At 39.2% G+C, this 24,923-nt stretch overlaps 2 protein-coding genes across 4 annotated transcripts; both read left to right on the forward strand.

Moving 5' to 3' along the window:
* The first annotated feature begins 3,536 nt into the window (after positions 1-3,536).
* tmprss13a (transmembrane serine protease 13a) lies at positions 3,537-15,273 on the forward strand. 2 transcript variants are annotated; one of them, XM_034225499.1, is made up of 13 exons: positions 3,537-3,818; positions 8,591-8,765; positions 8,879-8,989; positions 9,595-9,762; positions 10,013-10,139; positions 10,540-10,635; positions 10,867-10,910; positions 11,896-12,058; positions 12,328-12,506; positions 12,818-12,916; positions 13,943-14,085; positions 14,182-14,334; positions 14,459-15,273. In XM_034225499.1, the coding sequence occupies exons 1-13, from the start codon at positions 3,801-3,803 to the stop codon at positions 14,471-14,473; spliced, it is 1,491 nt and encodes a 496-aa protein (XP_034081390.1). In that variant the 5' UTR covers positions 3,537-3,800; the 3' UTR covers positions 14,474-15,273. The 2 variants fall into 2 exon arrangements, with proteins under 2 accessions (XP_034081390.1, XP_034081392.1); XM_034225501.1 differs by having other exon boundaries at positions 12,331-12,506.
* A 35-nt stretch (positions 15,274-15,308) lies between these two features.
* fxyd6 (FXYD domain containing ion transport regulator 6) lies at positions 15,309-24,544 on the forward strand. 2 transcript variants are annotated; one of them, XM_034225503.1, is made up of 8 exons: positions 15,309-15,550; positions 19,389-19,442; positions 19,886-19,909; positions 20,778-20,813; positions 20,907-20,981; positions 21,386-21,422; positions 21,510-21,559; positions 23,241-24,544. In XM_034225503.1, exons 2-8 carry the CDS (start codon positions 19,394-19,396, stop codon positions 23,276-23,278), a joined length of 309 nt encoding a protein of 102 aa, XP_034081394.1. In that variant the 5' UTR covers positions 15,309-15,550; positions 19,389-19,393; the 3' UTR covers positions 23,279-24,544. The 2 variants fall into 2 exon arrangements, with proteins under 2 accessions (XP_034081394.1, XP_034081393.1); XM_034225502.1 differs by lacking the exon at positions 15,309-15,550 and adding an exon at positions 15,559-16,147.
* The last annotated feature ends 379 nt before the right edge of the window (positions 24,545-24,923 follow it).

Consider the following 24,923-nt stretch of genomic DNA (forward strand, 5'->3'; position numbering starts at 1 on the left):
GGCACATCTTTATATGATCATTATAGTTATAAAAAACAAGAGAATAAAGTAAACAGGTATAAAATACTATATGACAGTAAATAACAGTTGTTATTAATAAACAAGAATACAGTTTGAAAGGGGAGTGATTTGTAAAATATCCATAAAGAAAAATAAATCTGCTTACAGTTCTGTTTCATATGGATGTTGAGAGATGTATCCATAGATCTCCTCACGTTGCTCTCAAAGTGCACCAGATTGAGGCTTTTAACTTCAACATTTAAAAAAAAAAATCTTCCCGGGGGAGCATGCCCCACGGACCCCCCTGGAGGAGGTTAGGTCCCCCCCCCACTTAAATCATGTCCACATGGATAGGAAACTAAATACTTTTGCACACATCTTGTGTCCATATCTTTCTGTTTTGGTGGTCATGCCACAACCGTGCACGTGCAGGGTTGGGTTGTAACGGAATACATGTAACGGCGTTACGTAATCAGAATACAAAAAGCAAGTAACTGTATTCAGCTCATGTTACATTTGAAAAACGAGTAATCTGATTACAGTTACTTTCGTAAACCTGAAGTGAATACATTTTGGATTACTTATTGGAATTATTGGTGGAAAGATTTCCTCACAACATTTAATATTCATTACTAAAGGTACAGCCGAATCATCACAGCCCACAAAACCTATTACCGCCGCAGATGGAACAAAAAAGCGTTTGAAAAAAAATCGCGGGTCCGCTCAGTGAAACAATAACAGCGAAACATGGAGGAACACAAGTCTGCGTTTAAATCGCGTGTGAGTGGTTAAAACACATCAGCCTGCGGTCGCTCTTTCTTTAGCCTTACTAATGATTATTTCTGAAGGTAAACACAGTGAAGGCGGTGCGTGAAAGGCACTGCGTGCTCGTCTTCTCAGAGGCTGAGTTAACCCTCCCGCTGCCTCCTGGCGCTGCAGAGATTTCATGAAGTGAAGGAGGTGTTCCTTCTATAAAACAGCTGCGGGCAGCAGATACTGTGAGAGTCACGGACATGAATTCATAGATCAAGGCAGACTGGTGCACACACTCTCCTGTTTTGCCAATCCGGTGCTTAAACAAATATAGCTCTACACCCCTGGCCGTAATGTCCTTAAAATGAAGTCCGAGTTTGACATTTTAATTCATGTCCTGCCAACACTGGCAGGACAGAAGGCGACACGCTCGTTCTAAGCCGTGTCCCTCACTCCTCACATCCCAAGCTGCATCCCCAAAAAGTTTATTATGTTGTTACATCGTTTCAGATGTTATGTTTCAGTTGTGCTCTTGATAAGCCATTAAAACAGTAAAAACACATTCCTTTTGCTTTTTGTGTCTCCTGTACACCAAAACATACCCATCTGTGATGGAAAAAGAAAGTAATCCAAAAGTAATCTAAAAGTAATCTGATTACGTTACTTTTTTAAGACACGTAACTGTAACTGTATTCGGATTACTTTCAGAGCCATGTAATCAGTAATCAATAACTGATTACATTTACAAAGTAACCCTCCCAACCCTGTGCACGTGCATGCATGCGTGCGTGCGCAAGTCATGGTAAAATATCTGGATTAAGAATTTTTAAGCAGAGGTCAATAACTTGCATACGGCCCTCGGAGGATATTGTAAACATTGAAATGGCCCTTGAGAGGAAAAAGGTTCCCCACCCCTGCTCTAAACAAACAGCTCAATAGGCACACACTGTAGACACTAATTAGAAGAACACATACTAAAACAGCAATGTACAGACGAATCAGATGATTAAACAAATATATTTTATATATATTTTAATTTATTTTTTGCATTTTGTTGTAATCATTATTTTAATACTTTCTGCTGACACTAGGTGGGGCCTTCCCCTAATGACCAGTCGCCACTGGTTACTTATAACACAATGTACACAACCTCTTATCGGACATCTGTCTTGTCATTAAAAGACCAAACTCTTCAACTCAACGCTTTTTAAATGCTTTTAAAACTTGCATGAATACCAGTATTGTTCCCCAAATAAGCGTGTAAAAGCAGGTCAGGAGGAGGTGTCAGTCATTAGATGATGATTTGTTTTAGTTTGATTGAACTCTTATAGATGTGTCAGTACTTATTATTCAAAACTATACTTTCAATTCTGAGAAAGGACTTTTCTTTTTAGTAAATCTAAAGATATCACCACAGTTTCCCTCTCTGTTTCTCATCTGCTTTTCCCATGTGACTGATCGAGTTTTGGTTCCTGGTTTATGAAAACATGCCAAACCATGAACCTGTGGTGCTGACGCCTTTTGGTTTCTGTCTTGCAGAAGGACCGAGAACAGCTGGGTCAATTTGTGATGTGGGACGCCACTTAAATGTCACACATCATCTGCTGTTGTTCAGAAGGGGAACTTTCTCACAGGTCACTTTTGTTACATGAGGGTAGCCCAGGGGCTGCTCACACACACATGGGAAGATTGAATATATCACCCTCTAGTTGTGTTACAAGTAAACACACCCTCTCAGGGAATACACAGTAGGGCTTCTTTCAAACTGAGATACTGAATCATTTCTGTATATTAGTAGGGATAAACTTATGACCCACACAAAGACTCCGAGTATGACTGATCATCAAAGGTCTTCGCAATTCAGATCTGTTCCACAAGTGTCTTAAACCAGGTTAAGATCTAGGTCATTGTGGTCATGTGTTGTGTGGCTCAGACCACCAGGCCACCACAATGTCTTATATTTATAATGTTGTGTTTAGTATATTATATGACAGTCAAGAAGAGCAGGCAAATGGAACCCATTAAATTGTGGGAAAGATCTCAATATCACATCGCAAACAACAAATTAGATTGGTCCAACATATTGTGTCAGAGTGATGAATCAGAAATATGACTACTGTTAGATGAAGTTATCTTAGAAAGAGGAACTGTTGGTATTTTTGGATATTCAAACCTTGACAAGTACTTGTGAACCAGAACCATTATGCAAATAAGTAAGGAACATGAAACTGGAGAAACATTAGGGGCATGTGATCATTAGGAAGGTGAATGTAAGTGAACACATATTTGGAAGAGGACATCAGATGAAGGAAGCTGCAAACGTTTTCAGAAGCACCCACAAGATCTGTGTACAGAGAGGGATAGCTGTGGGAACATTTAAGACGTTATCTGACATTCACAAATAAAGGTTAATCAAAACACTCAAACATTTCCGCCATTTGAGTGCAATATTTACACTCTCTTTAATAATTACCTCTGTTTCTAGGATTCAGTAAAGGGCATTTCCTCATACTCCCTATGATTATAAGGTGTGACATTCACAGATAGGGCAGCCTGCATTAAACAGAAATCATTTTTGAATGTATTGGATGTGAAAACAATTTAAGCCCCTGTCATTTTCTGTGCAGATGAAGACATTTGGGTTCAGGGCCCTGACAGCTCAGCTGGTGTCATTTGAGCCACAATGGAGCTTGATACTGTGAAACAAGCTCTGACATTCTCTAGCTGCCACGAAACTGGTCGGGCAGGTGGGAAACTGAAGCACTCGGCACGCCCTTCTCTGTTCGGAGAAGAATGGAGGACTAAGAGAAGGATGGACGCTGGAAGTGGGAGGTGTCAGGCTCTGAGGGGGAAGGCAGACCTACCTGTTGCCAGATGGAGGTCAGAGACTAACACAGTCAAGGAGAAGAAAAGAAGAAAGCTGTGGTGTTAATGTGGCACCAGCATGCACTAATCTCTGCTCTGTGACTGAGTAAACACCTGGATGAGAAAAAGCTCCACCCACCTGCACTCACCTCCACTTTCCACTCTTTAATTTTCTGAAACCAATGGCAAAGCATGACCCGGTAAGTTATTTTGTTGTCTTTTTTCTTATAATTGAAAATGTCTTCCTCTTGATAAACAGTGTCTTGGCTTTTCCTCAAGATGTTAACCTTCCTCCAGTCAATAGTCAAACTTTCTTCTTGATCAATACTCACCTATCACTCAGACTCTGAATGGCAGCTCTTGTTCTGTTTATCTGCTTCTCTCTCTGTCCTGTTTGAGTTTCAGAGTGTGTGTCTGTAAACCTTTGCAGCCTTCATAACTTTAAGGGTGCTTTGCATTGACTGAGTATAGGTTTTATTTGTTTCTGTATGAATGGAGTTTGAATATTGCTTTTACTAAAATATTGGTTTTACCTAAACCAACAGTGAAAAATGGTTTCTATCAATAGTTTCCATTGTGCACTTTTATAGCAGCTTGAAGCTCTGAAGAATATAACACTTTTTATGAGCAAAGAAAAAAATATTATTGTAGTTATTTTTACAATTTTTGACAATTAATGTTTCCAAATCAGAAATTGGTTTTATCAATGTGTCTCTACATTTGGGGATATGTGGTTCTCATCGGATATCTATCTTTACAATTGCGACATAATTTTAAAACCGTGTTTGTGGCACGTTTGCTTATGCAAATCACGGGTCTTAAGATAAAAGAAGAAGTATGTTGTTCAGTTGTCAGAGTCAAATGTAACCTTTTTTGTTATAAAACACTTTACTTATGATGAGGCCACAATGTATTGGATATGCCGCTAGTTTTGGGTTAGGTCTTAGTTGCAGTCAAGCTGAGTTTACTACCTGATGTTAAGAAATGCAGAGGCCAGACTTGTATCCGCCTTGACTCTTTTCAGACCCGATTATAGTACACATTAGTTTCCAGTGACATTTTGGGTGGTTTTGTAACTTTATTTTGACACAGTTATTGTTCGGGTACAGTTTTCACCTTTCAAATGTCATGTGAACTTCCTAATATTTAAATGTTTTTAGTACTCTTTGGATGATAATGGCCGACAGGCAAACTATGCAAGATGACCTGTGTGTACTCTGCTGGGAAATGTGAAAAACCTGCTCGTCTACTTTTTTTTGTTCAGTAATTTTCAGTTCAGGCATATTTTGACAATTGATCAGCATGCAATAGAAACATTCTTATGGAACACCTATTGTAGCGAGTCATCCCATAGTCTGCGCCAACTGAATAGAGAATACCCTTTTATGCAAAGGACCACCCCGCACCCTGCCTTAAATTAGCTTTCTCTATGGGTGGATTTTACAAGTCAAATCAAAACAAATGTTCCTATGATGAAATCACAGTAACAGACACTGTTCATGTTAAACCTTTGCTATGCTGTGGCCCCTCTGATTAACCCATACCCAAGAGTTGATAACAAAATTAATTAAAAAAACTTAAATCAGACCTTCTGTACGTAACCTTTTTCTAGTTTTTTTTAGTCTTCTCAAACTCTGTTGTATGTCATCATAATCCGTAATACATGGGTGACACTGCAAACAGGTATTCAGGCCACATAGAGACAGAGTGCAACATATCATACTCTGAAAATGTCAGCATGACTAAGGATAATTTTATCAACCTACTGTATCTCTACCACTGGTGCTGGTGATAACTTAAATAATGATGGCAACAGTAACCCTTTTTGATTCAACCACATTCCACTACTATTACAGAAAGAGTGAACAATGGCCTGAATCTGACATTTGGAAGACAATCTTGCTGCACACATATGATAACTGAGTTTCAGGATCCAAGTTTTCTGTACATCTCATTGCCTGTATACAATGTTGTCTTCTTTACCCTGTTAATAGTGAATCCCACCCAGAGAAACTATTTAGGCATTTTATTTTATTTACAGCAGCTACAAAGGTTTTCGCCATTGCTCTGGCACTTAAAGTGTTTCTTTGTTGATCTTAAGCAGGTTTAGTCACATATTCTGCATCGGTAACTTTCCTTTCCCTGCTTTAGCCTCCCTAGCTGCATTCCACATACCACAAAACCGCATAGCATGTTGTATAAGCTCAATTGTATTGATAATAATAAGATTTTTGGGAAAGAAGCTTATTTTCTATCTTGCAAAAGATAGATGAAAAGAACAAAACCACTTAGAAGTCTATAAAGTAAATATGAAGCGAGTGCTAGCAGCAGGTTGGGTTAACTTATCACAAAGACTGGAAATAGGGGGACACAGCGAGCCTTGTTCTGTAAAAGGAAAACAATTCCAACACCTCTAACACTCACTAATATCTTGTTTGTTATGTCGCATATATTCAGAAATGTACTGTGCTTAGCCAAGATATAGTAAACAGCTTAACCCCCCGCAACAGCACAACATGCTGATTTTACTATCATATTTTTCCTCGGATAAAACAAATGAGATAAAGTGTGTAAATCAGTGAGCTTTAGAATACACTTTAAGGAAGTAATGTTTGCTGCTGTGCTGACAGAGCTAAGCTTACTGGCAGCTCACTCTAGATGTTAGGATAAACACACAAAAGTGATATCAACCTTTCCATCTAACACTCAGCAAGAAATTAATAACCGTGTATTCCCGGAAAAGTAGAATGTTTAGTTAACGTAATATATCCACATAAAGTAAAATTATTGGAAGCTCAATCATCATGACATCAGGAAGAAAGAAGAGAAGAGAGTTTGAACCATGAAAGTAGAATAAAAAAAAAAAATTGCAAGTCATTGTGTGACAAAGACAAATATATAAGGTCTTTAAACGCATTGTCGAACTAAAGATAGAGTTTGACCAACCCATACATCTGTTTACTCTGACTCATTCATAGTGAGCTCAAGTGGAGCTGGTGGAAAACACTGTTGCCACAAAACCTCAGTTTTAGTCGCCCTCCTTCTCCCCCTAAACCAGTGGTTCTCAAACTTTTTGTCAGGCCCCCCCTTTGGAGAAAAAAAAAAAGTCGTGCCCCCCCCAACACAAATAGTCACGTAATGGGCCAAGTTAACATTTATTAAAATACATCAATATGAACATTCCTTTCAAAAAAATAAAAAAATCACTTTGCTAGAACAGTGATAATAAAACAATGCTCCATAAGTCTGTGTGCTCAAACAAATAAATACATAATACAATTTTGCAATTCCTTTGCTAGAACAATAAGTTATAATACTTTGCCACTTTGCAATCTGTGCAAAAAAATTAAAAGAAAGAAAATGCTGATATTTGGCAAAAAAGTGTGTCTTATCACAGTGGCTGCAATGAGCCTGTTTTGCACTGCACATTTCTTCAAAACGGGGTTGCAGACTCAGTGGCGGCGCCAGAGATTTTCTTTTAGGGGTGCTTGACGTTTCATAGAGGGTGCTCAAACATGTAGGCTTTCCCATTAATGTACCGGTCGCTACAGTTGAATTTTGTACTGCAACAATCCCCACGCAAATACACAGTATACCCGCAACTGTTACAATGAAGGCTCGATATCAGCTCACGGCATATAGGTGTAAGCAGGGGTAAAGTGCTATTTTTATAGGTGGTGTGTGGACCTAACATCCTCTAGGAGGGTCCGGGGCTTGCTCCCCCGGGAAGATTTTTTTTTAAATATTGAAGTTAAAAGCATCCATCTGGTGCACTTTGAGAGCAAAATTAAGAGATCTATGGACACATCTCTTAACACCCATTTGAAACAGAACTGTAAACAGATTTACTTTTTCTTTATGGATATTTTACAAATCACCCTTTTAAACTGTATTATTGTTTTACACTCATATAGTATTTCAAACCTGTTTTTCATTTATTCTCTTGTTTTTTATACCTATAATGATCATATGAAGGTGTGCCTCGGAAATAATTGTTTACATTAATCGTGACTAAACCGTTTGAGACCCACTGAGATAACTTGGACTAAAGTTAACTATCTAAACACTCAGAGAGTCCTTTAGTTCACTGAGCCTCTCAGTCTGACAGGAGAGGACTCTCTTCCACCTTGTTGTTGAAAAAGCTCCCCGTAGCTTGCTAGCACCAGAAGCTAACAACAACGATCTCCAGTACCGGTGCGCTCTCTCTCGCGCGCGCTCGCACACGCACACAAAATGGCTCGTTCCACACACACACAAAGCCGAGCTTCAATTAAACACAGAGACATACTTGTGCTGTACTGTAGCATATTATTTTCGAATCAATAATTTTTGAATTTATTAATTTCTTATTTATTTCTTATTTTTGTCATAACTATTTTTCCTCCTGGTCTCTCGCACCCCCCCTGGCATGCCACTCCGCACCCCAGGGGGGCGCGCCCCCCCACTTTGAGAAACATTGCCCTAAACTCTAATTTGTAAATACCTGTTATCCAACCTGTTCCAAACACTCAATCGCTGATTAAATCCTTTGTCAGAAGTACTTCATATCGCTACTGGAAGAGTGAATCAAAAAGGGGCAGAGCAGAGCAGATGATGATGCATGGCTAGATAAACAAGGAAATGAACTGTTAAAGCCTGATCTTTCACAAACTGTTGCTAGGATACATCACCTTTTATCTCTACAGGAAAGCATGTTTCCCAGGCGAGGATTTACAGTAAACATAGGCTTGATAATAGTCGCAAAGAGGACAATGGGTTACGTGCTTAGTCTTGGCAACCATCCAAATAATTTCCTTTTCTAGCCTTTTTCTATTGTATGTCTCATTCCTTCTATAATAAAACATATTAAACATAGCAAAGTGTCTTGTTTCCAACGGTGATAGATTTCACATTGTATGTATAACAGCCTTTCCAACACTCATGATGGCTAGTGGATTTCTTACCTGTTTATTCTTTTCTATTTTTCTCCCAGAACGACCTCCCTCCTCCTTACTACTCTCTTGACTTGCACACCCAGCCCCCACTCAAGCCCTATGAGGAGCTGGTTTATGGTGTGGGTCCAGGCCTGACACCCCCCAGCCATCCACGTTACATCCCCCAGTATCCACCGCCCGTGGTGGTTTCGCCAGTCACACAGTCTAGCATACGTGAGTGATATCCACAGCTCACATATTTTCCTGAGAGAAAAATACATGCAGGTGTGGGAGCAACATAAATGGAGACAAGGAGTGTTAATGTGTGTTTGTGTCCCCATGTCCAGCCCCCAGCAGTAAGAGGAGGAGATGCTGCCACAGTAATGCACAGTGCTACGGAGGGTCGGGGGGAACCTTACTGCTGCTCGGCCTGCTTGCACTGGCCATCTGGCTTGGAGGTACACTGATTCATACAGATCATTAGTTATTGTCATTAATATTCATCTGCTGTTCTAATTTGTTAAAGTATATGTTAGTCAATTGTTCTTGTGTCCTTGTGTTCCTGAAGAGAGTAGATGTGATTTAATTTTTTGTATATAAGGCTTACTTTTAAAAAGACTATTGCAGGTGTAAATGCCACTAAAAAGAACAAGATTATGGTTGCTAGGTTCTGAAAGAGATTGGTTATGGTTTCATTCTCTAGCATCACTTAACTTTTTAATCATACAGCCCTTTTAAAAAGTTTTTATTTTCACTGAAGCTTTATTGCCATTCACAAAACATTGGTTGTTAAAATCTAGTGTTTTTCCAGGGTTGGGGTTGTAGTATTTATGGGATTTGGATCACCATGTAGTGAATGCACAAGTTTAAAGTATATTATATATATAGAAATGCTTTTGAATAGTTGCTGATATTCTTTAGGCGAGGTACCCAAAGGTGTTGTACTCCTTTAAGTTGCATTTTACTGTTCTAATTTCATGTCAATGTGTAGTTTTAGTTGATTCTAGCAATAATGGCACACTCTATCTCTACTGACCACAACTCCTTATTACCCAAACAACAGTTCGTTATGGCACCCGTTTGGCAACAACAGCAATCCTCCACGATGACTACAATGATCACGATGATGACGACGATAACATTCCGCAAAGATATGACACCTGCTCCAACAGTACTGTTAAATGTGATGGGATAAAAGACTGCAAACAGGGATCTGACGAAACAAACTGTGGTGAGTAGGCACTATTCTAAGCACATGCAAAGAAACTGCACACAACAGCATGCTTGCATTTGTCAATTCTTGCTGAATGAAGCTAATTTATTTCCCATTAGATTACTGGTTTCACTGTACAGTAATTTTCTGTAGTTGCAACAGCAGCAGCACACGGGCGAAAGACTCCACATTACAGTCACATTGAGTTAAGTATAACCAAATGATGAGACACCATCTAAGTTGTCCTATTGCTTTTTTTCTTCCCCAGTGAGATTTGACAAGAGCAACGGTCTGCAGGTCAAGACATCTCAGGATGGCCGCTTCCTTCCAGTGTGCCACGAAGACTGGAACAACAACTATGCTGACGAGACCTGTGCTCAGCTAGGACTCAGAAAGTAAATCATCATCCCCTGACTTCATTTATTATTTCGTAATTCCTGACCTAATGTGTGCTGAATAGCATTGGAGCGGTAGCAACAGCACTCCAATGTGAAAGAAATGTGTTACCAATCCTCGTCATCATTCGAAGGGTTTCTGAATAAGTCATTTAGCATCATTTTGCCAGACCCAATTTCAACAGCAGTGCGGGAGCATGTGGGTTTCTATCTCACCTGTAATTGAGATCCATCTCATTTCTCCTCACATGCTGCTATGCGTTTAGGGTGAATTGATTCTCCACAAGGTTTTCCTGGGGTATGAGTTTCCAGACTCAATCAGGCATTGCTTGGACAAAATGATCTCTGTATGTGCAAGTTTATCTCTACAGCTTTCTGAACTGCCTCTCTCTATCTTTAGGTCATATATTACCAGAAAAATTAAATCCCAGGGGGGCAATGTTTTATCATTGACAAGCAGAACATCTCCGCTTCTCCAGAGTCGGGTTAAAGTCAGGTAAACAATCTAGTCCGTATCCCACCTGTTTCATACACAGCTCAGTTCTAACCTGTAATCTTTTTATTATAAAAAATATGTTTCATCATTTCACATTTTAGAATCATTTGTGAAAGTAGTTATCCCACAGACTTATTTTCTGCTTTTATTTTGTTATAATACTACAATACAAAGCTGTGTTGGTGCATGCATTTATACCTGACATGTTTTTCTCACTGTGGCATTACGCAGTTCATCGTGTCCAAACCAGGAAGCCGTCTCCCTGCAGTGTGTGGGTAAGGAGCCTCCATCTGTTCCTAAAGCCATGTGTCACACACAGCCCTTGTCTTTTTCTGTCTCTTTCTTACACATATACTCACAAACACACACGCAATGTACGACTGCACATTAAGCCATTTGAGTACTTGATCAATATCACTTGACATTCTGACAATACCTTCTTTTTTTTAAGTTCTTGCGCTCTTTCAATCTATAACCTTAATTAAACTCGAGCCTTCAGTGTTGGGATGACATGGTTGCATTTAAACAACTAGGATACCAACCATGATATGCAAAACACAAGGTTTAACATGCAGGCTAGTTGGGACATTCAACCACAGTCCTGGAGTCTGCTTCTACACGCACACAGCCTTTTCCTGGCACTGCAACACATATCCACCACACCCTTTCAATCCTGTTTACCTAGGCCATCTGGTGCTTTGCTAGTTCATTTGCTGGCCTACTGCTAACCTTAAACTATGCTTACACTTTATACAACTGCTGCTGCTGTTCAAGCACTGTTGCATTTCATAATACCCAGCGTCCACCTGTAGTCCCTGAGTCTACCTTTCCTATCATCACTCCCCACTTCCTACTGTGTTATGCAAATATCATCACAGAAACAATTCTATATTTGCATCATATTCCATATTTAACTAAGTTGGCACACTGAAATAGGCAAGATCATAAAAAGAATAAACATATTAGTTTTGGGTGCAATGGACTGAATTTCACTGTATGATCAAATCTAATTTGTCACATGCACTGTACGAGCAAAAAATTAGTAACCCGTTTTGAGAAGCAGTAACAAAAAGCAACACAGTCCCTCTGGGAGGGCAAACAAAACAAAAAAGGAAGCAGTAACACAATATGATCATTATTTTGCCACCTGATACCCGTGAATCTATCATATTGAATTATCTTTCAGCACCTACTATAAAGGATTTGTTTAGCTGTTTCTTTGGACATGTGCAGTATTTTACATTTTTCTTTTATTCTCAGACTGCGGACGCCAGAAGACCACGTCCCGGATCATTGGGGGTAGCGCGGCTAAGGAGGGCCAGTGGCCCTGGCAGGTGTCCCTGCACTTCGGAGGATCCCACGTCTGCGGGGCAGTCCTGATCTCTCATGATTTTGTTCTGACTGCTGCCCACTGCTTCCCAAGGTGACTGACTGACAGATTAAACCCATCTGAGAATTTGTATACAAACTTATGGATTCATTTTTGTTCTTAACGTGTTTGTTTTTGTCTCAGTTCATAATGCACATTGTAATTATAGAAATGCATATTGTGTTTATATCAAGATTCTAATATTTAAAAACTTGCTGAAACTTAATTGCCATTCACAAAACATTGGTATTTAAGTAGCTGTTTTGTTTATTTATGAGAAACCCATTGCTTTCGACTGAATTATTTTTTGTTTTGATTTGCAGCAGCAACTCTTTATCTCTCTCCACGGAGCACTGGAAAGTGTATGTTGGATTGATGTCTCTGACCAGACCTACTCAGCCCTACATGGTTAAGAGGATTATACTCAACAATAACTACAACAGCAAAACTAATGACCAGGATGTCGCTCTGCTAAAACTTGAAACACAAGTTACTTTCAATGGTCAGTAAATTATTTATTTAAAATCCTTATCATTTTCACCCTACTTTCATACCTGTTTGAAGGGAGTATGCATATGTAGGAAGTTTGTTTTGCAGTGTGACCTGGTGGGTGACTGACTCTCGTGAAACACTGACAGTTTGCGTTCAAGAGCCTGTGTCAATAAACATTCACTCAGCAGCTGACAAACAGATCACTCAATATCTACAACCTACTGTACAGAGATGTATGTGCTGCTCTGCAGCTGATGAAAAATAACAGCCCTGTGTAGATCTAGAATGTAAAACAAATATATGTATTTTTGTGTTATCCAGATAATGTCCATCCAGCTTGCCTGCCAGCTTTTGACCAAGAATTTAAACCTGGAACCGCATGTTGGACCTCAGGATTTGGCACCACTGAGTCAGGATCAGGTAAGAATATGATTTTTTTTAAAAAATATTGTATCACCATTAGCGCTCACTATATTAAAAGACACGTTTACATATTCTGCTTAAGGTACACCTGCATATAAGCAATTTTCATTGTTAGGGATTGTTCAATTGTACAGAAACCTTGTAAATGAATGTATGTATGATGTCCTTTTGTTGTTCTGTTGTTTATGTTTTTATGTCTTCTTGTGGAACCTACTGCTGCAGGTCTCCCTTGAAAAAGAGATCATTGATCTCAATGGGATTTTACCTGGATAAATAAAGGTTTTGAATTGAATTGAATGTTTTAAGAGGTTGTTCTTGAGTTCATGGATAACGTATTGTTATAAAGAAGTTTCAGGTAACCCTAAAAATGCAGCTTTCCTTGAAAACAAGCACCGTAACAGTATAAACCTCATGTTAAAATGCAAAATGTTAAGTTGCAAAGGGACTATTTAAGCTATACCAGATCAGAATTTATTTATCTGTTTATTTAAAAACATTGTCTTTCTGTGTCTTGAACTATGTTTAATGCATTCTCGAGGAAATACAATATAATATTTCCATTAAACTAAATAATACAATAATATATAAATGAAGGCATGTAACGCATGATATAGAACCCAAAGGATTACAATTGGCAATAAGAATGCAGTCAGACCAGATAAACAACTCCAAAAAGGTTGGGGCGGGTATTCCTCAGAAGAAGTAGGTAGAATAAAGTCTCAATCCCTTGGGGAGACATGAATGATTTGTCTGAGAGTAAGTAAATGCCTGTCCTGTATATACTGAGAATGATAGAAAATGAGAAAGATGGACATGAACTAAGAATGCACAACAGCATGATTAATAATTGTATTGGAAATAAAAGATAGAAAGAAATACCTGGTGTGGATTGTTTATCAATCAATTAATCTTTTTCTTAAACACAATATAAAGCATCGCAATTATTGCGACACTATTATTAGACATTCTTATAAAAGGAGTCTTGTTGGAAATACAAATCAGCATATGTTTCCTCCAACACAGGCGTTGTCTCCAAGGAACTGATGGAAGTGACTGTGGACCTCATAGACACAGGTGTGTGTAACGGTCCCGTAGTGTATCGAGGCGCCGTGACCAAGCACATGCTCTGTGCTGGGGACTTGGATGGAGGCAAAGACTCCTGTCAGGTGAGCATTCAACGTGAATGGACATGTTAACATCCGCTGTGACGTAAACATACACCTCTGAAAACCAGTGTTAACTAACACAAACGGTATTTCCAGGGGGACAGTGGTGGACCTCTGGTGTGTAAGGGAGACAGCCGTTGGTACCTGGCCGGGATTACAAGCTGGGGAGTTGGCTGTGGTGAAAAAAACAGACCGGGTGTTTACACCAAAGTCAAAAGTGTTCTGCCATGGATCTACAGCAAAATGCAGGTAAGAATAGATATGAAAAAAACTTTATAAGAGGGTGAGTTTGACATCCAAATTATTAAGATGCCTTACATTTATGCCACAGGTTTTCTCTTTTTAATCTTAACTCTGTCTGTGCCTCCTACAGCAAGAGAAGCCATGATGTCCCTTTGTCTCCTGCTGGGGTCTAATCCCCCCACCACAATAAACCCTGCACTATGAAGCAGAGAGGTGAAGGAATTTACTCATAGAAGAATGAAAAGATGAAAGAGATACTTTAGGCTGAAGGTGAAAAGTTGCATGCACGATAAACCTCACAATTTGGACAAAGAACTCCTGTCTTCCATCTTCCATATTTATACTCTGTCATACAGGTTTTGTGAATGACCTAAACCTGATTATTGATACACAACAATTGATGCACTGACTTTAGTCCAGGCTTCTTGATTCTTCTGTCTCTTGTTATGAAGTATACTTGTGTTGACATACATGTTAAACAAGCTTTAAAGATGGCTGGCCCTTCTCTTATGTGTTCTGTGCCAATGAAACACAGTCCACTCTACTGTGATCTACTTAATTAGTTTAACCATGAGAACAATTATTTATGATTGATAGATGTGTTTTATACTCAGGGACACATCTGGGATGTTTCAATACAGAACAAAGAAGAAAGGACACTTTGTTTTGTATTTACTTTAAAAAAGAAAGCAAGTGTGACCCTTGACTCTCTAAATGAGCTGGGACTCTAGCTGTGAAACTCTGTGTACTGTACCTTTATACCCACAATGTGACGTTTTTAACTTGTTCTCCTGAAATTGTATGTCAAAGTGTGGGTTCTCTGTGTCGTATTCATGTGCATTGGCCATCTTGTGTAACATAATTGTGTGTCTAATGTGTGGGATCAACGGGCAATATAGTGAGCACACATACAATAAAGATTAAGCAAGCATAAGCTTTCAATCACACATGAGTCTGGCATGATGCTGGGGGTCTATGACGTGGGAGAGAGAGAGAGGAGAGAAAGCGAGAGAAAGCAAGAGACAGGGTTCAATGCACTGAAAAAGCAGTCACTCCAGGAATCACATTGTTATCCATCACACCAATTTTTTGCCAGGACAAGTAGATGTGAGCAGTGTGCATATTGACAGATGATAGTAGCCTAAAAAGCCGGAGACAAGCTGCTTGATTTTTTAGGGTGGATATCAGTTTGTTGGCCAACAGTCGGCTGGAGAAACAGGTGGTAAGTTGATAAGCGCACATATTTGATGTCTTATATATTTTTATGTTCTCAGAAAATGTTTAGTAAGAAGGGGTAAATATAGCATGCAAAGATGGGTTGGAAGAAAACGCAATTTGTTTTTAGGATTTTAGTGAATACAAGCACATTTATAGTAAAATTATTTTATGCCAACGTGCAGTATTTGCAATATTTTGGATACACGATGCTGCTCTCATTGACTTGCAGAGATGCCATTTACAACGCTGCTTGTGGTTTATTATCACTGATACAGAACGAGGGTGTGTCTGCTGGCAATGATCACTAGACTTCAGTGGTTGCGCGTTATTTTAAAAAAAAATTACAATTACAGAGACATTTTAAATTCTTAAAAAGAGCGTGACCAATTCATTTTCTCTCACCGATGTCGTTGATAGCCAAATTTCGGTTGTCGTGCGTGATGTCACTGCTGTTATTAAAGACGGCTACACTGAAAGGGGATATCACATTGCGCATGATGGCTGTTTTTTCTGCTTCATCAAATGATCCACAGGTTGACGGACGCACAAGTGGATGGATGCCCAGACGTCACGCATCGGGTGTTGAAATATATTGTGCCAAGTGTGTATAAGTCTTTGAATTAAATCTGTCGGTGTGTTTTACCATGGCATTAACATGGATGTTCGTTCAGCCTTCATTATAATGGTGAGGTTATCAGTGCGTAATTGCGGGCGATCTGTGATGTAAGAGCGCGATTTACACAAACAAAAGCCGAATTTACCATCACTATGTAGCCGATGCAGCCATTGTAAACAGATGTGGGGATATTCATCAGATAAATAGAAGGTTTTAAAGCTGCCTGCCACACCCCTTGCTCCTGTTTATGTGGGAACTCCGGTTATCTGTGTGTTTCCATTCGAGCTCGTCACCTGAACCCATTTCTCTTTCAGCACCAGAATATGTTTAGATGGAGACATTACCATGGAGATAACTGGACACTAACGACGCACAATGTTGTCGTGGTGATGTAACATCATTATGATGGCAGATATCGAGTATTTTTTTCACAAAGGTTAAGGAGATCTGATGTGATGTGTGCCCTCCAGTATAATCAAGGTTGAACTATAGTCAATGTATATAAATTGGCACTGGGACTTTGTATTTAATTTGTTTGAACACTTAGCCTCAGGGTCTTTAGTAACCAAATTGATGTCCTTTGCCCAAGCATAGAGTGAAAGGCATTTGACACAATGACCTTACTTTTAAAACCTTGCATTTAAACAAAGACACACACATATATATACAATACACACACATATCGAATTCCACAAGTAGCCTACTTGTTCTCTCAGAGACACAGAGATTTAGAAAATGCAGCCTTTCATGTGAAGTTCTATCTCCCACGTTAATGTCAATTGGAATATAAATTACAGCAGACCAGAAGGACCTCTGACAGGATATCATCCTCTCTGTGTCATTGTGTTTTTGGTCGGGTGTGGTCTCATGTAAAACCCCACATACAATAAACCATCGGTTTAAATGTAATTGTAGACGTTGGTGTTAAAAAAGATTGTTTTACACTGAACTAAATCTTGTCTGAGATTCACACTTCTGCAAAAAAGTATGGTGTAGAATGGATCAATATGTTTTCTTTTTGATCGCCCTCATGTATTTCCTTCCCTGGTCACATTTGCCTCACCACATTTCCAGCTCTATGTATTTTATACTGGATTTGTCACTTCAATAACCCCCCCTTTTTCCAACAGTGTCTCCTTTGCATGCCCTTCACCTGCACTCTGCTGCTTCACAATGCCGGCTTGTCTCCTTTTCTGGCTGTCGTTAAGCCTGCCCTTCCCTTGTTCCCACATTACAGAAAACAGCTCATTGCCTGCTGTTTCCTTGTCTTTCCCAAACAGATACTTATTTATGCCCGCCCCTTTCTTGTACTCTCCTCCCAGACAATGGGGAGCCTGGCTCTGCAACTTGATTCTTCTAGTGCAGTCAGTCCAGGTATAGAGAGGCAACTGACAGGGTGCCATATGTGATATGATGTTAAGAGAAAGGCTGGCATTAACTGTCTGCATGCTCAACACCTCAAAGGATTCTCACAGAAACCAACTGATACTTCTAAAATGATTAGTCACCATTAGATAGTTTGTTAACCAGAGAACACTAACTACTTTATTTTTTGTCCATAAAATACCCCTCTTTGTGTACAATTCTCCAGTGTATACAAATAAAATGTAGAACATTTGGAAATAAGGTATCGGATTAGAACTAGAAATCATTATTATTTTCTATAACACTGGCAGCAATATGCTGCTGTATAAAGAGCAAACCTACCTTAACTGAAATAATTTCCCACCTGCTGTTATAAGCTTAATCAGTGTTGTTGTAGTTGTGTGACTGCAGAGATATGTATATATGATATATTTGTTTAGGATATGCCATCAGTCATCACCTCTCATGTAAAAACATATTTCCAGGTGTGTAAGACAGGCCTGTAAGAGTAAAAAATAAAAACATTTAAAGACTTCAGTTTTGACTGTACAGTCACAACCGAATTGAATTCCTGACTGCAGACATTCTCTTTTTGAATAGTTCAGTGTACACTGTAGATTGTACACTGTACATTTTAAATGACATAGTATTTAAGTATACTGTAAATACATATAAGGAGAAGAGTACTGCAAACTTAGAAACAAGAGAGCCTCTTATCAGAATGTCTGTGCAAAGGAAATAAATTAATGCACATTGACATTCATTGAAAAATATCAAAACAAAACACAAGTTCCTACATTTTAACTAGTATGTTCGAGGTCAGCTCGACAGTATGGTTGATTTTCATCTTTAGGGTAGACAGTATCAGTCTTATTGATTCCAATGGAGGCCTTTAATTCCTGTGCTGTCATCTTCTGTCACATTATTTTATAAATGTCCTTGAATCTGTATGAGTTCTCACAAATCAAATATACAAAGCCCAGACATACTGTACAAACGGCCACTGAGCAGGAAAGCTGCAGTCAGTATCTCTCTCCGAATGACTATAATTGAATCTGTTCATTTAAAATGTTATTGATGGCTGGATAGACATAAATTGACCCACTCAAACAAAGGGACAGTAAGTCAGGTGGAATGAAATAAATAAAACCATGTACGGCGGTGCAGAGAGCAAGTTGGTACTGTCAAAGTCATTTTTGGTATTCATCTAAGAACTATAAATATATGGAATTAATTAAGTTAGTTGTTAAGATATGTCAAGACATATCACGAAAAATATTATAAATATAGATATTAAAATATCAGAGGATAACCAAAGTCTAAATGATTCATCCTCTGGGGACCATGTATGTCTCTATAAAGTTTCATGGTAAACCATTGAAAAATGTTCCCTGGTGCCTTGCAGTCAGTATGGTTAAACAGTCGCTGGGTGACTTTACAGTTCCTCCAAAATGCACACATTCTGTTACAGAAACCGTTGGCATGTGTGCATTGGTTAACCTACATGAAAATAGGTCAAGGTAGGGAGGAAAGAGTACTCTTTGCCAGGAAAAGAGAACATGTTTGCAGACTCTGAACACGGATCGTTATGCAAGATATCCCTTTACATCAGTTAAACTCCAGGGTTTGGTATAAAGCCGTGTTGTGTGATGTGATTCTTTTTTCTTCACAACATTCACTTAATTGTATGAGTGCTTGTATTGTTGTGTATATAAACTGTACTTTCATTGTTGCAGGAGGAATATACTGTGTTTTCTGGAGTAGTGTAGCTTGCCAAGACAGACCTCTAAACCACATTTGTATTTGTCTTTCTTTCTTTCTTTCTTACTCACCCTCCCTCTTTATTACTATATGTCTACAGTTGCCATGGAAACTATTCTGCTCTTCCTCTCTTCACTCCTGGTGTGTGTGGCTGGTAAGTTGCACTGTACACACATGCATACAAACAACACCAATAGTCCATAGGGAGGCAGTGTTAGAGCAGGAAGTTGTGTTACACCAATAGGCACACACTGGGTGTGGACTTATAGTAAAACATCAATTACTGCTTCTCTATGTGTGGCTTTTACAGACAGGCTGTGTCACTGGTTCTGTGTGTGTGTGAGGTCTGTTTAATAGTGTATGATTAAAAGTAAGACATATGAACACATTGTGCACAGTCACTACAGTAATAGATTAAATCGTGCTTTGAACTGTCTTTTGTTTCGCCTAGAGCTTGTGTAAAATAGAATATATATCAGAGAGATGGATAGCGATGAAGTATTTGTTGACTCCTTTCTAATATCCTGTGCTTGCACTCTCACCTTTTTCCTCTTATCCTCTGACTCACACCACGTCTCCTCTTTGGCTGGCTCTCAGCTGTGGCAGACCCCAGTGCACAGGGTGAGTACTCTTCATGTAATCTCTAATAGGGTCACACTCGGTCCTGACAGCCATATAGGTGGGTCTATTGGTTGCCAGATCAAATCAGACCCTTATGGATTGCTCCACTACAGCATGGCAGTGGCAGAAGTATGGATTAAGCATGAAAACGACGAAGAAAAGTGTGGGTTTTTTTATGCAAGGGAGTTAAATCAATGCAGTAGAGATGAGAGTGGTTGTTTGGTCTCAGAGACAGGTGATAATGACAAAATATATAAAATGTTAATGCAAGGTGTTTATATTACAAGTACTTTTATAAACCCTGTAAACCATAAAACTGTGGTAATAGTATGGTTAAAATCAGTCAACAAAACCCCCTAGTTTTGGAGATAATGTCGATCGACTCAAATTAAGGTCGGTGACTGGCGATGCTGCTCCAAGGATGCAATTCATTATAAGTGTCAAATAGACTGTATATATTTTTTAAGGTTTGGTTATAATCTTGAAAACAATTGTTGAAGAAATTGACATGTTTTAGAAGCTGCCACCCCCGATGTATAAAAACACAGACATGCATGCCCACACCATACAGTGGACATAATTTACAGTGCCTTGGGCTTCTGTTTTGTCAAACTGATTATGTTTGTCATTCTGAATGGAATCCAACTTAATTTCAAAAGTAATTTTATGTTTTTTTAAAGAGAAAAAAGTGGGATTTTGTTTTCCAAATACTACAAAGCATTTTGACATATGAGATATCTGATCAATTAACAATTAGACACAGGATAATCATTTAGAACATTTATTTGTTCTATTTTCTGTGTCTATTATTCTCTTTTGAAACACCTTGGTTCTAAATGTGTGGTTTCTTATATACATTTTTTTACAGATGGCAAGGAGACAGTTGAAAACCCTTTTATTTATGGTAAGTTTAGAAAAATCTGTGCTTTCTGCAATTATTAATAAATTACATATTGATCAATGTTCTTCCTCCTACTGTCATCCTCTTCTTCTGTAGACTATGAGACCCTGAGGATCGGGGGATTGGCATTGGCCGTGGTGCTGTTCACACTGGGCATTCTTCTCATTCTTAGTATGTTAACCCTCTGTGTGTGTGTGTGTGTGTGTGTGTGTGTGTGTGTGTGTGTGTGTGTGTGTGTGTGTGTGTGTGTGTGTGTGTGTGTGTGTGTGTGTGTGTGTGTGTGTGTGTGTGTGTGTGTGTGTGTGTGTGTGTGTGTGTGTGTTTGTGTTAGTGGGTGCACAAACACGGAATCAAGTGTTTAGTCCCTCTAATTATAATAATAATAATGCATGAATCATAATTGTATTTCCACACTGTGTTACTACACCATCTTGTTTTCACACTTTATGTTCGCTAAATACATAATACATTATGTTTATCATTACAAATGAACCACTGTTTACATTGGTGACATTCACAATACATCTTTATAATTAGACATCTGGTAGGCACAGCTAATTATGTCTTATAATTAGGTCGAAGGTGCCGCTGCAGTATCAACCAGAAGCCCAGGTAAATATCAGCCTCTGATTAAAAACAAACGTCTTTTTTGTCATATATGATCTGGTTAACATGAGAATCTGTGGATTGTCTCTTTAGGCCCCCTGGAGACGAGGAGGCACAGGATGAGAACCCGATTGTCCCCACGGGTAAGATGCACATTGAACTCTCTGTCAGCTTCTCTCACCTCTGGCTCACCCCTCAACACACGACCATAATGAGTTTCGCTTTGGGAGGGCCCATAGCCCGGGGGAGGGGGGTGGCGATTCGCTCGGTGTGCATGTGTACACTGTATTTGTGTGTGTAGTTGAGAGAGAATATACAAGTTGTATTATTACATGTCATTTGTTAGATGCTTTTATCCAAAGTGACTTACTGCCTTCAATACTGTGGACAATCCCCACGGAAGCAATTTGAGGTGAAGTGTCTTGCCCAGGGACACAACGACATGCTGACTGCAGTGGGACTCAAACTTGCTACCCACTGATTCGAAGTCCAGCACACTAACCACTTAGCCACAGCCTCTCTCCCTTTATAAATGTATAATACTTCCATACCTTCCAAGCTGTTTCAGGTTTGAATTCACTTAAAGGTCCCATGTCATGGCCATTTCTACTGATCATAATTCCATTGTTGAGGTATAGGCTACTAAAATAGATTTATATTGTGCAATTTTCCAAACTCACATTGGTTTCTCATACAGCATCTCTATATAGTATGTGTATTCACTCTCTGTCCTAAACAGCTTGTTGGAGCTCCTAACACCACCCCCCCTCCCTGTCCCGAGACACAACAAAACCCAGCCCGAGCACACACACACACCCGCAGTCTGGCTGGGAGTTTGTGTGTGTGCTCACATACCGACTCACAGCCTCGCCGCATTCCGCCGTCTCAGGGAGGAGAAATCGGCGGAGCTGCAGCTGAGAAAAGATTGAGTGTGTGTGGGTGAGGAAGTCCGCGGATTAATCCACAGACGTAACGTAACGGCTCCACTAATTGGTCCATTTGGGTATGGGCACGTCACCATACCCAGGAAGAAAACAATGGAAAAAGAGAAATCTCCAACAAGGTGTTCTGGGGCAGCTCAGACAGGTATTTTCTGTGTTAGAGTTTTACTCCCTACAGGGTGTACTTTGAGGGTTTGTGACTTTGCAGACCGTTTACATGCATTAAATCTTCATAACACACAAGGGGACGGGTAATAACAGGAAAAGCATGACATGGGACCTTTAAATAAAGAATAACAATCAAGCAGCATCGACTTGTTTAGAATCTAATACATGGTCATTTGTTCACAGCATCCATGTTTTCCTTTTATTTCTGTTACTATTTTATGACAAGTACCCTCTGAAAATGAGCTTATGGCCAGGGCTCCATTTTGCCGATGACTTTTCCCACACTGTTACCAAAAACCCAATACAGAACAATGGCAAATATATTTTAAAAAAAGTCAATGAAGAAATCTTAATTTCTCCACTTTTTTTTACCTCTGCAGGTTTGTTTTTGTTTCTCATGACGCTGAAGTCTATATTTGTGATTGATCTTGAGGCAGAACATGTCATTGGCACACTCATAGCTTATCTTACGTGCAGCAGTACATATCTTCCTTTTCCAAAAAGTGTCCATCTTGTGAGCAAGCAAGCTAATTAGCTAAGGCTCTGGTGCCTTCATTTATTTTGAAAAAGGTCAGCAACACAACCTTGTGATAGCAGAACAGTGAACATTGTCCTTTCAGTGAATCATGTAAGTAAATGACAGAGGGAAATAGAGCGAAAGCATAATGATTTGCATGGTGCTTCAACTAAACCTCTTGTCGTTGAACTCTTCCAGCTACACCGGCCGTCAAGGAGACTCCAGCAGAAAACTGAGGGAACTTCACCTGACTGAGCTGCCTTCTGATGTGATGATCGTTTTATTTGATATGAACCCACTATAACACTGATGAAATGGATGATTGTGATAATTGGTTATATGATAGGGTTAGAGGGAGGTATTCGTTTAGAGGTGTGATATGTAAATACATCTTAAAGACAAACCTTTAGCCCCTGTACTCCGTTGTGACCGTGCCAGTCCCTCCGTGCTCTTGTCCGTTCTTGTGCCTTTCTGTGAAAGTCTAGTCCAGTTCTTTGTTTTAGCCAGTAGCACCTTGGACACAAGATTGTCTTAAAATCCCAAGAAAATTTCTAAATGTTGTGTGGTCTACAGTTAATTGTGTTGTACTCCTATTTATTGCCTATAGGTTTTAGGAATTGTCAATTTGTTGTTTATTTGTCCTGGATAATGTTTTTCACTTTTGGATTGTAAAACAAACATATAAACTGTATAAGTATATATAATTATATACAGATAGTGTACAGATACGATATACAGTCTAATATCCTTAATTTAGGTCTGCTTTTGAAAGATTGTGTGTGTTTGCATGCACATATGTGTGTGCATACACTGAAAATATATGATTGTGTATATCACAGGTGCATGTGTATCTCTACATGTAAATGTGATGAGCCTTATATAAGACAATCTGAACTGCCACAGCTCTCTGACCGAACACAGGTATCAGCACGAGCTCCTTCACCGCTATGTTTGACTAACCATAGTGGAGGGAGCTCCTGCATCAGCTGTCTCACTGCCTTCTTCTCCAAAAAATCACTTAACCGCACCGTCACTGGCTCCGCTTGGATTAACTAGTCTCCAGCAGACTATGATTAGTTTCCCCTCACACATAGTGTCGCAAAGCTATGAAGCCTTTGTCTCTTTCTTTTCTCTTTCATTCTTGTTTATTAAATTGCTTGCTCAGGCTCTCTGATGCTTTGAGGAGCCACACATGTACATTTTTGAAAAAAGAGAGACAAAGTTTTGGTGCTGAGTTTGGGAGAAGTAAAATTAAAAATGTACATTTTTTGTGTGCAATATTTCATTGATAGTAGCCTTAGCCAAATCAAATCGAAAGAACAAATGAGCAACCCTTAATTGTTGTGAATCTCCTGTCAGGCTTTTATCAATTGTTTTGTCTGACTATTCAAAGATGAAGGCTGTACTTACTAAATGCTTTGTTCATTTTGTGTGTGAGGCCTTGTTGTGTAGCCACATGTTGTGTTTTGGCATAAATAAATAAAAGTATGTTTGAACACACATACAGTAATAATGTTTTTTATGTTCACTTAGATAATATACTGATTTTAGTGTGCAGCTTAATATTTCTCTTTCAGAATTCTATTCTTAAGCATTTTTGCCCAAACCATTTTATTTCACAAGGGACCCTATACTTCAAATCCATCCAATAATAATGATTCCAAAGGTTAACTGTTATACTCTTTATTGGCAGCAAAGTACAAACTTTATGAGACTACTGTCAACATCAAAAAGAGCGGCTGGACTGAGGTATGGCTGTGGGTGGGTATGTGTGTGTGTGTGTGTGTGTGTGTGTGTGTGTGTGTGTGTGTGTGTGTGTGTGTATTTGGGTGTGTGTGTGTGTGTGTGTGTGTGTGTGTGTGTGTGTGTGTGTGTGTGTGT

Source organism: Gymnodraco acuticeps, unplaced genomic scaffold, assembly GCF_902827175.1.
Source record: "Gymnodraco acuticeps unplaced genomic scaffold, fGymAcu1.1, whole genome shotgun sequence".
Taxonomy (NCBI): Eukaryota; Metazoa; Chordata; class Actinopteri; order Perciformes; family Bathydraconidae; genus Gymnodraco; species Gymnodraco acuticeps.